A 15,521-nucleotide genomic window follows, 5' to 3' on the forward strand; every position below is an offset into this window, starting at 1 on the left:
TATATAAATAAAAATGTAATGTTCGTTTGTTCCTACCGATTCCTTTGAAATTTTGACACAATGCTGCATTCGAATACGCACGTGTTTTTATATAGTACACCTGTCGAAATTCAACCCCACTGAAGGGAGATGGTTAGGATTAAGGCTTACCGTAAAGAACTCTGCTTCTATTTATACTATTTTAGATGCGGTTTTTTGCATTTTTGATTGCGTTTTAATAGGGTACGTCAACAGAATGTACACTAAGAAGAAATTTTTCGAAAAATTCCCCCCCACGGGGAAGTGTTATAAATTTATAATAGATACATTTTGAGCCACAACAACGCATGGCGGGGTCTGCTGGTACATAAATATTTGAGTCATCTTGATTTAAAAAGTTTGTTTAAATTCAGCAATTATAACTTCCTACTTTTTGTTTTGAAAACATTATAAATGGACAGTGTCCAATGTTTTCCAATAAATTTATTTGTAAAGATAGATCCAAACAAAGGTCCATACATATTCAGTACATATATGAACCTTGACAGAAGTGACCTAGATAAAATAGCTGTTTTTAAAACACCAGAGGGCAAGTGTCTGGTAAAAAATGTGAATAAGCCTAGAGAAATTTCATGTTTGCAGATGGTTCTTGACTGAAGAGAAAGCAATTCTAAATGTGCATTACATCAATTAATAAAGAATGAAGTTAAAATACAAGCTTAGGCAGTTTGTTTCTAAGATTGATTTTATTGTATGAACAAATAAACCAGCTTTCTCTCTCTCTCTCTCTCTCATTTTTTAAAAATATTTTCTTTGTTTCTTCTGAACTTGTTTACTTCTATACTTGTAGAACTTGAAGAAGACAATTGAAATTACCAAAGATGTTTGAAATCAATCTTAGGGTAAATATTAATTTTCTGTTTTAATTTAAAAGTTAATATCTAAAATTATGCATAAATTTAAAATATGTTTGGTAATATTTATTGAAACAAACATTTAGCATATCAGTCATCATCTTTTTAAAATGCCATTTCAAATGAAAAAATGTATATCTGGATATTTTTATATTCTCAATGTGTAAGAACAATAGCAGTTATTAATTATTTTCAGATTTTCATGATTTCATATGTAGTTTGTGTAACCAAGGTAAACTCAAAGTGGATATAGTGTGTGTAAATCACACAGATACCAAGATGCTAAAAACACTGAAATCAATTAAGAATTTTTTGAATTTTTATATAAAAATAGTTTTTTTTTAAATATGTTCTAATTATTTTGTGAGGCTTGTAAGCAAAGTGTGCCAACTGCATATGATTGTCTGTACAGACAGAATCAGCTGTGATAAAGAACATAGATAAGAGAGGCATTGGCAGCTATTTTAATCTTATCACACACTATAGTGCAAATATGACCATAAAGTGCATGATATTTGCAGACTATTAACTGGTTTCTTATGTAGCCTGTTAAATCTTATTAAGAGAATGTATTAAGAAAAATGAATTTATTGTCTCTTTTAAAAATTGTAATATCTAATTTGAAATTTTCATTAGATATGCATTGATTGTTTGAATCAAAAACAAGTTTTTTTAATAGTTATAATTTTTGATAATTTGGTTGGTGTTTAGTATTATTATGTATCGGGTCTAGCGATGTTTGTATATAATTTTTGAAGTTTTTTTAATCTGACAATAAAAATTATTGTATACAAGCACTTAAAATTTAACTAGAGCCACTTAGTATGTAATAGTGAGATAACATACTGTTTACTAATACAGTAGAGTCCTGAAAACTCGGCCTAATATGGACCGAAGGGTGGCCAAGTTTGTGAAAATGCCGGGTTATTGGGAATGGGGTTAAAAAAGAATAAGTAAGAGTGTTTCCTCAGAAATACTGTACTGTACTTGTATGTATTGTTTGCTTGAGAATACAACAGAGAATAAACTGCTCGAATACCCTTAAACAAAGGAAAAGTGCATACTTTATGAAGGCATAGAGCCTTTACTACATGAAAATGAAAATTAATGAATACACAGTGTACAGTAATTTACCTAGACATACCTCAGAAAAATACTTTATGAAGTATAAAGCTGTCTATAATGAAAATTAACTAGGGGTTTTTTTGCCCTGCCAGGGTGTGGCCAAGTTATCCAGACTGCGGGTTATCGAGTGCTGAGTTTTCGGGACTCTACTGTATATTTTCTGATCATTCTGTGATAGTTCAATTGGTTAAAAATGTGAATAGATGATGTAACTTTAAAATTGATTAATATTTTGTAGGCTTTTTTTTTTATGTATGTAGCCTATATGACATATTTTTTGCATTGAATGAACTTAGTTTTAGGATATTTATAAAAGTTAAATTGTTCTGTGCTCTTATATTTTTAACATAGAATGGCAAGAAGTCTGGTTTTTAAGCACTCTGCTCTCTGGTGGCACCATCAATTGGATGTTAATTTGTCTTCCTTTTTTGGACTACATCTAAAATACGTAGACTGTTTTTTCTTTTCAAGCTCTGATTGTCCATAAAAAAAAGACAAGTGTAAATAACAAAATGAATTTATTACCAAAACTTAGGTTACTTTTTGACATAATCACCACAAAGATTGAGGCATTTGTCATATCTGTGGATGTGCTTTTTCATCCCCTTGTCATAGAATGTTGCCGCCAATGACTTGAGATGGGCCCTAATGTTGTTTTTAAGATCATCATTAGTCTCGAACCTCTGCCCTGCTAGCCACTTTTTCTGTTCAGGAAAGAGGTGGAAATCACTCATCACTAAATCGGGTCTATATGCTGGGTGTTTAAATGTTTAAAGGTGGTGAAGACTTTCCAGTAATTGATAGAAAAAAATTTGCTGTGTTTTTATTAATTGACTTGTTATATTCAGAGTTCTTATGCACCTGGAAAATCAGGGATTTTCATTAGTGTTTGGAAAAAGTCATGGAATTTGTTGAAAATTGTCAAAAAGTTGGGAATTTGTCTCCTTAGCTGCCTTGTTGATCTTGTTTACTGAATATGGATGACCAATTGTAGCTATCTGCAGAAATAATGCTACAATCTTTAATAAGAAAATACACCAGAATCCATTTTGAAATAGTTTTTTTCACCATTCTGAAGCCATATAATTTTACAGTTGTGGATTAATAATAGGATAAACTACTTTTATGTAATAGTGTTTAATTTCTAATTTTAATAATTCAGCAATTATAAAAAGATGAAATTGTTAATTAGAATAAAAAATAACTAATTAAAAATTTGTTTTTTCTTATTTTATAAAATTAATGGATCTCAGTTTACTGTTAAATTTTTGATTGAATAGTTATATCCCTTTTTCATTACAATTTTCTGTAGTATGAACATCACTCTATTCTCAATTCACTTAGAACAGGAAGCCTTCATTTCATTGCTTGTTTTAGAACTTAAAAGTTTATTGAAGATTGTTGAAGATTATATAAAGATTGTTTCAACTACTGACTTTTGCTCCTTTCAGAAATAAAAAACTATTTAGGAGTATATTTGATATTTTTTTATTTTATGAAACAAATCCATGAAATTTGTGATGCTTTTATTGTAAGATAAAAATTTGTCCTACATACAAGAATATTATTTTTGATATGTCAAAAGAGAAAATAAGAATACAGCCTGCTTTAAGACAGACGTACAGAAATTGCAAAATTAAGATAACATTGAATGTCAACAAGTTCAACCAATTGCCCATTTTTATTGTCAAGGTCAAAAAGGTAATTGGTGGCAGCAGTCAATATTCATTGTTGCCTTAATTTTACCATCCATATATATCTGACTTTAGAGCAGAGTTCTAATCTGTGTGCCACAAGATGATGCTATGTATGCTGTAGCACACAATACCTCTAAGAGAAGGAAAAGCACAGCATTTATGTTGGGCATATGATATGATAAATACATTTTGATTCAAAAGGGACAATAATTTGTCCTACATATTTCTTGCAATTGACACTTGTGACAGAAGGAATTCTAACAAGCTTCAACATTTTATATCTTTGCAGTCATATTTCAGAATCTGTACACATGTAAATTTGCTGAGTTACAAGTTACAGTTGCCATCTCAATTTTTGTGAAGTGACAAGTAGATGATGTGTCTGCCATGTGTATCTACCATCACAAGATCCCAATCATGTGCTTTTCATGCTAGGACTGCATGATACTTTGTCCTGGATGGTTTCTGATTGTTAAAAAATGAAATAAGAATAGCAATTAAAAGCTAATTGGACTGCAGTTTGAAAAAATTGTAGATGTATAAATTCCTACTGTCGTCTGTCCATCTGTCTGTCTTTCTGTAATCTTGAGAATGTAGTTAGATAGATGTGACCAGATATAGAAACCTTAGGGACAGGAGCTCCCAATTAACTATATATGAACTTTCAATGAAAACTGGGAGCCATGTTATCAATATTTCAATTCAAAACTTTTCCCCTGAAAGATGTTAGATAGATGACTGGCATGATTCTACTGTTAAAGGAAAAGTATGATGTATGAGGGCAAGACACTACTAATTTGAGATGGAGAGCATATATTTTAAATTAAATAAATTAAAAATATGATTAAAAATTGCAGCCTGGCATTATGACAATGTCACAATAAATAATTGCTAGTTTTAAATATTTTTATATTATCACAAGTAAAAAAAACAGTAAATTAGTCATTTTTGGTGTGTTGTACTTTGTAACCTGTATTTTTTGTATATTTTTACTAGTGGTGTGTCATAGAATTTTGGGAAGTGCTTAAGTGTGCTGTGCATGAGAAGAGCACTGCTTTAGAGCATCATTATCAACATAATAAAATAATTGTTTTTTACATATACTGTAAATTTATATTGTTATCATATCAGAAAAACATTTTTATGTTGAGGGGGAGGAAGAAACATATATTCTAGTGAATTCATCACATATTTAGAATTTTTCAGGAAATTATAAAATTATAATTTAAGTTACTGTATGATGTACTAAACTGATATACACACTTTTCCTTTCCCAACTGTTATATATAACAGAGGAAAAGTACGACGATTGGTCAAACAATGACCCTCCAGATTTTTTCATTTTTGGACTTAGGACACCTTAAAATGTCAAGAAATGCAAAAAAATCTGAGGGTTTGTTTTAGTGTGTATGGGGGGGGCACGATTTTGTTCACCCACTTTGAAGCTTTTTTAACTCCTGTGCATTTTGTCAAAAATTTCTGAAATTTTGCAGATGGGTTTGTTTATTAAAGGGGATTGATGCTATTAAATTTTCGTGATTAAAGGTCAAGGAAGTTGGGAGATAATGGGGGTCGTAAGTATCCCCAGTAGGGTCAGATTTAATGATGATTTTACTTATTATTAGCATTTACAATTTTTTATAAAATGTATCTCTATCCTCAAAATTAGGCATTTTATAATAGTTAAAGATATAACAGGTTTTTTAAATAAAATATGATAACAGATGGTGCCAACAAAATTTTAAATGTTGCTGGGAAAGTTGAGCAACTCATTGTTGGTTTATTTTAAAATTAGATACTTTGTCAGTTTGCTGTCATAACAAAAGTTTCCTAATACAGTATATGATTGTTTTTTTATGATGGTTCTCTAATGCTATGATTATTAAATAGTTATTACTTATGATGACTAATATATCCAATAATTATTGGACATATACTAAATTTGATATGGTTAATTATTAAAAATTTATATTGGATATTTTTTAATGTGAATATAAATATGAAAAAAATTTAATTTAAAAAAGTAACATTTAGAATTAGCATAAGAACACTCAAATTTTTAATATGAGTGAATATATAATCAAACCAATAGTCTATTAACTATATTTTAGGTATATTATGTGTGTATATACAGGATATTCATGCAGAAGTATACTTGGATTTTTTATTATGTATTGGCTACAGAGGAAATTTGTAAAAACAGTTATGTATAAAATTGATAATGGATTTTCTTACTTTCAGGTAGAAGGATACAATTCATTCTGACCATGATTTAAATCTGGCTCTTTCTGGTAAATTGATTTTCATACACCTAACCAACAGCATAATTGCAATTTTTATAATAATATAATTTTTTATGGTGATTTTGAAGAATCAATTTTTATTAATATTTCTAAATAGAGAAAGCTAATGTTACATTTAATTCTGTTAGATAAATAGGATTTGCAACAATTTAATTGGTAATGTTGAAATGGATTGTGCTTCTACTAATAGAACTAGATATTAGTCATTCAGTTATTATTTCTCCAATCATTTATATATAAAAAAGTTAATAAATCATAACATTTAGCACTTTATTGGTTTGAAGCACTGGTGTCCGAACTACAGTCTCTAGACCAAACCTATCCCACAGCACACATTAACCCAGCTTGCAAATATATTTGACAAATTGCTTATAAATAGGCCTATTTTTAGTATATGTGGAGTATATGAAATATTTGTGTATAGTATGTAAATAAATGAAATATTTGTGGCTCATCTACTTATGACTTATGTACAATTTGGCTTGCCAGTTGAAAAGTTCGGGCACCACTGGTTTAAACGATTCATGATACATTTAAATAGTAGTCAAAATGTGCGGTTTGAAAACTATATATTTTTATATTTACTTTTTGAATAAGAACATTCTACTTTTTTAACTTTAAGATTTTGTAACAGTATTTTTATTTTGAAAATTTCTTTAAATTTTAAAGATTTTAATCTGATATTTATAGAAACTTAATTTTATTATTTGATCCTAATACAAACTACAATAATTATCATAATCTGGCACGCAAACTAGAAAAGCTAAATTTTACTTTATTTTTTGTGCATTTTTATCAATATATTACAGTGTTAATTAAAAATAATTGTTAAAAACTGTTAGATTCATTTTTTGAATGATGCATAATTAAAATATGAAGAAATAATTGTAAGTATTTTAGAAAAATTAAACTAAAAGTTGTTTAAAATTTATAATTTTCTATTTAATAATTAATTATTAATTTTAAAAATAATAGTACAAATAAAAATATTTAATTTTTTATTTTTAGAATGATATGGATAGTTTAGTAGATGAACAAGGAAGTACTTTACATATTGGAGATAGAGCATTATCGTCTCCAACTTCACCTGGTGGCGACAGAGATAATTTACCTGTATCATCATCTGGATCACAAGTTAGGTCTAATGGAGCCGTTCTTTTTACAACACCAAGTCAAGTGAATCAAGTTCGAAAGGCAGTAATAAAAATATTTTCAATTTATTTAATTATATAGATCAGTGTTTCTCAACCTCTAACGAATCGTCACCCCCTTCAACGTAGTATCACCCCCTTCAATAAAACCGTTACATAGTATCGCTCTCTTCACTTCAAAATTCTAATGCCGAGGGCCAAGGCTAACGCCAAGTTCGTACTGCATTGAATAGACTAGTGACTAGTATAATGTTATTTGTTTAATTATTGTACAATATAACAAATAAAATATCTAATTATTCTTAATATAATGTTTTACTATATCGCCCAGAAAATTGTTTTTCGTCCCCTAAAATATAAATTGTTACTAATCGCACCCTCAACATGGAAAAATGCCCACATGGGGCGATATTGCCCCCGTTGAGAAACACTGATATAGATAAATGTGTAGTTAATGAACCTGATGGCAGTATTTCCGGTTGCCATCTTGTTTGTGAATGCTATGTCCACAAACAAGATGGCGCCTACTAACTACACCAGCTTTTAAAGAAAAAATTTCCAATCAAATATAATAAATCATCCAACACCTGATGCTGAGAAAACATTTATTAAAGAAACATTAACTTTTTGACCTAATGTGATAGGCCATCTTCAGATGCAAGTATTCTCGAATGTATTTAACTTAATATTTAAACATCAGACCTTTCAAATACTTTCACTCACAATTTAACATATTTTTCTTTTCTTTTCTTCAATTTCTTCGGTATAGAACATGATTCTGCTAATTCTTTTGTAATGTCATCCTTTCCCATCATAGAAACTTTTTCTGCATTCTTAACACACGTCTACATTCTTTCTCTCACGATTTTCAGATTTATTGTTACTTACTTTCAGGGCTAAAGATACAATTTCTGACTCTTTCCAAACTGAAACATGTCCTGCTCTTGGATGAAACTTACTTGTATTCTAAACAAACAGGTCAAAACATTCTCCTGATTTTTTCCTTTTGCTTATATCAATGTGTTCAATTTCGACAATTTTTATTTAGGTCAAATTATACTATGAAATTATACTATGATGATACTATATATGTGTTGTATGAAATTCGCACAGTCAACAGCTGTTTGACTACTCAAGCCTGTAGCCAAACAGGTCATGCTCAACATAAATTCTATGCAAATTAGATGCCAAATAAACAGAAAATTAGTTTCCCAAGAAAATTTCCCAAATTTACTTTTAAAAGATGCTTCAAATGACAAACTGTTCATCTTGCATTTATAACATCTAAAAGAAACAGAATCATGATCCTTTTGATAAATTAATTTACAACAACCATAACAATTCAAACAATCTGCATCTACAGGTTGCAAACCAAACTTTATGGCAAATTTAACACCTGATGAAATTCACTTGTCAACATTGATTTCAAGAAAATTTGATTCTAAAAAGTGAAAAAATTTCTTAAAGTACACTTTTGCCAAGAAAACTGTTGACCTTTAACTAATTCTGCCATTACAGCAATAAAAAAGAAAATATCAAATATAAACTTCAAAAAAAAATAGTCAAACAACAAGAAACAAATCTTTGAAACTGAATAATTAAATTACTCTTAACAGTTATAAAATGTTAAGAAATTAATCAAGAAACCAATTGATGATAGAAATCTTGTAAACTATTAGCAATGACACCTATATTAAGATACAAAGTACACTTGTTGAGATTCCTGAAGTGCATCATTTGGTTTACCTAACTACACATTTACCTGATTTTTTTGTTTATTATTTATAGGTTATGATTAGTTAAGATAAATTTATGTTGTTATATTTTTTATTTCAGAAAATTACATATAATAAATATATCACAATTCTTAATATTAATTATAGATAGTGTGAAAATTATTTTTCAAAATAATAAAAAAATCACTGATTATTCTTACCAAGTAAAGTGATTCATGTACACTTCTTTTAATTAAACTTTAGCTAATATTAGAAAAAGCAAAATAAAGTGTTGTAAAATTTTTATAATTTCTAGTTAAGAACATTTTTATGTAATAGTCTAAATGAAGGATGATACATTTAATCTTTTGAGTACATTAGAAACTTGATAATTCATCACCCCCAGTCCCAGATGTGACAAATTATAGAAAATTCTAGGAACAATAATTAAAACACATTTTGAAATACTTTTGTAGTTTTAATTAACATAATACATAACTTACAACCTATTTTTTACAAAACCTTTTGAAAAACATTTTATCAAAGTTAAGAATATAACTTAAAAATAATACTTTACCTTACTTTTTTTTAAACTATTTTTTTGCATTTTTTCGTGATTGCTAAGTTGCACACATGCCACATTGCAATGAAGTTCAGAAGTTCTGCTTCATTTTGCTGTTTGTATGATTTGATGCATTTTGATAACATTTCTTCATCTCCTTTGCAATTAAAATGTTGAGAATTAGTTATGTCATTTTCATCATCATCTTTATCTGCTTCTCCATTGATTGAATGAATAACGAGCAAGGACATCCTTGTTTATTACTCATTCTATTATTTCATTGCCATTCAAAATTTGAGCTATCCATATTCAGCCAGTCATTTACATCATCCTGTTCTGTTTGAAAAGTGTCATTATACATTCAAGAAACATCATCCAGCAATTGTTTGTTTTCATTGGTGTTACTTTCATTAAGTGCATATGATGGCCAAATTTTATTCCAATTTGAGATGCTGTTTCATTTGAAACATTATTCCACACTTTGGCGATGTTGAAAATTTCATGTTTAATAGTGTATTGTTTCCAAAATTCATCCAAATTCATACCCATATCACAAGAAATAAAATGTTAAACAAATACTTTTTGGTAGCGACATTCCAAATTTTCAATCACTTTCTGATCCAACAGCTGAATCGTAGAGGTTGTGTTGGGAGGAAGAAAGATGCATTTTATATTTTTATCAACTTCTAAGTCATTCAACGTATTCAATGTAATTATGGACATTGCCCCACAATGTCCATAATTAAAAGTGTCTTTTCTGGTAAATTTTTAGATTTAAAATACAGTTTTGCCTGAACTACAAACACATTACAAAATCAGGCTATAAGAATTTCTTGATCCATCCATGCATATTTTTAGGCATAATGGACTATTGTGGCTGTTGGCATGAATTTTTTGCTCTCTTGTGATTTGACTCATTTTTGTTTAACCTCCTAACACATCGGGTTGAAATATAAAACCTCTTACTTGAAACCAATTAACCAGAGTAAAAAATTGTTTCTGAAGTGCAAACATTTTCGATACCTCTTCTGGGCTCTTCTTCAGGCATTCTATCCAAACTGTTGCAAACTGGTTTTTTAAACTTTTGAATTTCTTTAGAAGGCATTCGAATTTGTATTCCTAATGTGCATGCATTCCAAATTTATTCAAACATTGTGAGCTTCCAAGGGATTCGAAATGTGAACTGTTTATAATTCAAACGATTATAAACATGAATAAAATACAATAAGCTCACGATGTTTGAATAAATTTGGAATGCATGCGCATTACGAATACAAATTCGAATGCCTTCTAAAGAACTTCAAAAGTTTAAAAAACCACTTTGCAACAGTTTGGATAGAATGCCTGAAGAAGAGCCCAGAAGAGGCATTGAAAACGTTTGCACTTGAGAAACAATTTTTTACTTCGGTTAATTGGTTTCAAGTAAGAGGTTATATGACTCATTTTTGTTTTTTTCTTGGAAAATGACAGAATTTCCATCTCAGAAAAGGAAAACTTTTTGCCTTTATCTCATGACAGATCTCCATGAAATGTAAGAAAACGAATGAGACGCGAAGAGAAGGTTTCAGGTGAGTCAACAAACCAGCTGATCTTGTCTTATATAAGTGCCAAAAAGGAGATTAATGTTCAAGAAGGAATTTGACTGTTGTTGAAATTGTAAGCTTCTTCAAATAGTAAATTACAAATTCTTTTAGAGTGTTTAGATAGAATGCAAGCGTGGATTGAAAATATAGACACTGCTATGGTAGTTCTTGAATCCAGGCTCTCTGTCCTTGAAACTGATAGAGAAAAAATTTGTTAAAAATGATAAATTCAATTATGGAAATTGATGCAATAAGTAATAATTTGCATGGAAAGTTAATGAGTTTAGAAGATAAAGAAACAAGAAATAATATTGTAATCTCAATGTTAGAGGATAATGATAAAATGGACAATAGCTTATGTGATGTTCAGGAACTTTTTAACAATAACTTAAAGGTTACAGACGTGAACATTAAGCATGCTTCTAGAATTGGAAAATATAAAGCAAAGGGTAAAAAGATTAATTATTTGTGAGTTGATCAGTTTTGAAGATAAATTAAAAGTATATAAAAATGTTAGTAATTTAAAAGGTTTAAGTATATTCATTAACAATGACTATTTGACGGATCAAGAACTATCAGAAACAAATTAAGGCTCTATGGTAAAGAAATGCATTCAAAAGGAGCTAGGAATGTTAAATTGTGATATAACTGATTGATCATAGATGATAAGACATTTGTGTGTAATTTCAAAGGTGAAATTATCCAGACAGATGGAGAACAATGTTTTTAGCAATATAGTTTACAATGATAAATAGTAAGATGATAAAAAGGATAAGGATGACAAATATAAAGTTCTGTACTTGGATAATAATGATATGAAACTTCTATTTTATAATATTGCAGGTTTAAATAATAAATATTGCTTTCCTAACTTTTGGAATCTGATATATAGGATGGGATGTGTTCTGTCTTATAGAAACATGGCTCTTGCAATTGATTCAATGTTTTCTAATGATTATAAAATTTATCATCAGGTAGCATATAGCTGTGAAGCAACTTTCTGGTGCAAAGTGATTCCAGTATAGCAGTTCTTCAGTTGTATTCTTGCAACATGTCTGAGTAGGTCTCAGTTGTTGACTGTTAAGTGCTTTCTTCTTGAGTGACTTGACACATGCTTATACTTTTATCAACAGCCTTATCTCCAAAACTGCCTAAGATTGTCTGCAAAGAAATTCTTAGATTTTCTTTGATTTACCTAGACTGTATATATACAAAAGAAAAGAAGAGTGTGTTTTAATTCTGTTTAGTCCACAGGCTTCTAAGTCAAGGTGTAATAGTCTGAAAATTATTAGGTGGTTCTATAGCCATAACAAATGGATTATTTTTGTTGATAAAATAATTTTTTATGTGCTTACTGTATTTGTATTTTGTTTTGTATTATGTTTTATATTTTAATTTTAAAATGATTCCAAATATTACACACTACAATGACTAGAGAGCATGTTCCCAAACAACATTTCTCATTAAAATTGATTGTGTAAAGTTGTGATCTAGTAAAGTAAGAACAATTTTTTAATGTAATAAACAAACAGATAGCTTAGTTATTGTTTAAAGCAGGGGTCACCAAACTATGGCCCTCCACCATACTGTGCCATAATTGAGCTAAAATATAATTATTTATATGGAAATATTATAGATTGTAGATAAACTTACTACGTAGAAAAATTAAAATAAGTGTAAATAAAAATGTCAAAATTGGTCCAGTCTGATTTTTGCATCTGACAGTAATAATTTAATATTTAGGAAAATCAATGAAATAGAACATTCAGCGACTTTTTGTGACTTTGAATATCAGAGTGCTTTTTGTGTGAGTATCTGCAATGAAGTTTCTAAGAAAAGCACTTATGAGCTTGCTGCAGCGATCATGTTTGTGTATTTGTAAATAACAGTAGCTTGTGGTGACATTTGATTTGATGATAGGGAAGCTGTGTCGGCCTTGGATAGAGTCATTGGAAGCATTATATGATATTTTGGTGTGTAGCATCCAAGAGCTAAACCATGTGAGGTTGATGCTCTGTAAAGTGCATGTGCAAATGCTTGTAATCTGGCTGCTTTACACGATTGAAATATTTTCGCTATGGAAGCTATCTTATATTTGACAAAACAGCACTTCTATTGGGAATATGCAGATACAAATTTATCATTGTTTTTCATATGTATAGAAATACATAATGCAGTTATAATAAAATATTAATTTTAATTACAGTAGCTCACCCTATAACACGGTAGATATGTTTCATGTTTTATGAATTCCATGTTGTACGAGTCACTTAATTAAATACATGATTCAATCACAGCCCAGCACGTATGCAGTTTAGGGACTATAGCTGTTTGAAAGGTTTTCTTCCATAAAATTAATCGATTCTAGACTAATTTGACTCAACATTTCCAAAACATGTATAATTTTTTGGGAATAATCCATATAAACTGTGCTATAAACAAAAAATTGTAGGATTACTTATCGAGTGTGCACCATTTGACGACGCCATTGCTTAAGCTTGTTTTTGTCGTGGAGTGGTGCATTGAACAGTGGGCGCGTGTTTCCTGATAAGTTATTTTTCTGCGAAAAATTCGCTTAACTTTGGAGACATCATTAATATAAATATAATTTTTATGGACGTTAAATAATAAATGGTTTTTAGTAGGTCCACTGCTTGTTTAAACTCAATGGTTTGTGTAATATCTGCTATTGTTCTAGATTCGACCAATCCTATCGCGACATGAATCAGCGATGACGTTTTACTGTATTATATGAGTCTCTTTTAGCATCTTTATATGAATACGATCGCAATTTTTTTGCCATTTTATACGAATCTGTATTACATGAACCTGTTTTATAGAGGGGTCTACTGTAATTCAAAGTACATTAAAATATGAAAATAATTGCAATGTGTGTATTTATATTTATATTTCCAGAGATTCTATTTATGTATTTATATTTTAGAAAATACAAGGGAAGTGGTGCTTCCACAGCTTCCATGGGTGCAAGCCACTGGTAAATAATTGTTAGTCGTCTTTATTTTTTATATTCAATGTGCTTCATTGAACAAAATGGTTATGCAGCCCACGCTCGTCATTCTCTCAGTTATGTGGCCTGCTGTAAAAAAGTTTGGTGACCCTCTGGTCTAAAGTATTATTAATTAATCAGGTCACACTGCATAGAGCCAAAATCACCACTTGGCAAATATATTTATTAAGGTTGCAATAAAAAAAATAATAATACTGGTGATTGAAAGTGGCAATTAAATCCTAGTCTGCTTGTTTTGACATTCAGTGTAAACTTGAATCACAAATCACACTTAAAGAAAAACAGCAAAATGTTTAGCTTCTGTACAATGAGAGTTCCGTGCACCACACACCTAGTGATTTCATGACGTCACGTGGCAAGTTTAGACAGAAAAGTAGGAAGTGACATTGAGAACCAAAGGCAGTTTTGTTCAATGCCATTTAGCATTTTTAGATTGGGGAATTTTTTATCGACAGAAAGAAAATTTGGGGAATTTTTTTAGGATGACTTTTTCACTTTGATCTTTTCTCAGTAGGCTAAAACCTGACATGACAGAACTTGTGAAATACTGTTTAAACATTGTGATCAAATGTGTTATTCAGAATTATTCATTAAAAAATTATTCAAAAATGATTCCTATTGCTAGCAAGGGGAGGGCCAGATGTTTGGGTCTCTGATTTGAATGAAACTTGGTGAGTACATAGTCTTAAACACAAATGGCTCATCATCCAAATAATAGGATCCACTTCTCAAGTTTCAGTGCATAGCATCTTATTCACTCGGCTATTGTCGAGTGAATAAGGTTTATAAGCTAAACACAAAATTTTCAGAGGCCATTTTTTGGAAATGCTTGAAACATTTGTCCTATTATTTGGACAAGGAGCTGTTTGTGCTTAAGGCTATGTGCTCATCAAGTTTCGTTCAAATTTGAGACCTGAATGTCTGGCTTTCTCCTTGTAAATGAGTTTAAAATGTTACTTTTGCTTTCCAGATGCCAAACTGATAAGCTATCGGCACCTGCATTAATTAAGTAAAATTGGTGGCAATAAATAATTTGAAGTAGCAAAAAAAATTTTAAACTGGCAAAATGGTGGTCATATTTTTAAGTTTTCCAGAGTGACAATGTATTTAATGATGGTAATATTAATTAAAATAGTTATAACAGTGACTAAAACAAACTTTTTAATTTCTAACAGGTAGGATCAGGTGGTTCTACAGCTCAAGCTATTGCTCTACCACAACCAGGTGGTGCAGTATCTATTGTCCATGTAACTCTTCCTAATCAACCAGTCCATGTTCAGTCTGTCATACAACCTGGTCCTAATCAACAGTCTGTTATTCAAACTACTGGTGGTAATACTTTGCAATCAATGCAGGTAAATAAAATATAAAATTTTGTTATAAACTATTTTTATGGTTTCTCTGTATTTGATTTTTTTTCTTTTTAGTATTTTTTGTTTTTGTTTTATTAACGAATAGTTAAAA

General features: G+C 29.8%; 1 protein-coding gene across 1 annotated transcript in view; it reads left to right on the forward strand.

Moving 5' to 3' along the window:
• LOC111638370 (cyclic AMP-dependent transcription factor ATF-1-like) overlaps positions 1 to 15,521 on the forward strand; it is an 81,252-nt gene that overhangs the window by 9,883 nt on the left and 55,848 nt on the right. Inside the window, exons 2-4 of the mRNA XM_023384070.1 lie at positions 830 to 881; positions 7,027 to 7,215; positions 15,233 to 15,412. Coding sequence (XP_023239838.1) covers positions 861 to 881; positions 7,027 to 7,215; positions 15,233 to 15,412 — 390 coding nt within the window. The 5' untranslated portion in view covers positions 830 to 860. The remainder of the gene's footprint in view (positions 1 to 829; positions 882 to 7,026; positions 7,216 to 15,232; positions 15,413 to 15,521) is intronic.

The sequence above is a fragment of the Centruroides sculpturatus genome, unplaced genomic scaffold (genome assembly GCF_000671375.1).
Source record: "Centruroides sculpturatus isolate CEXI.00-Female unplaced genomic scaffold, Cexi_2.0 scaffold1141, whole genome shotgun sequence".
NCBI classification, from domain to species: Eukaryota; Metazoa; Arthropoda; class Arachnida; order Scorpiones; family Buthidae; genus Centruroides; species Centruroides sculpturatus.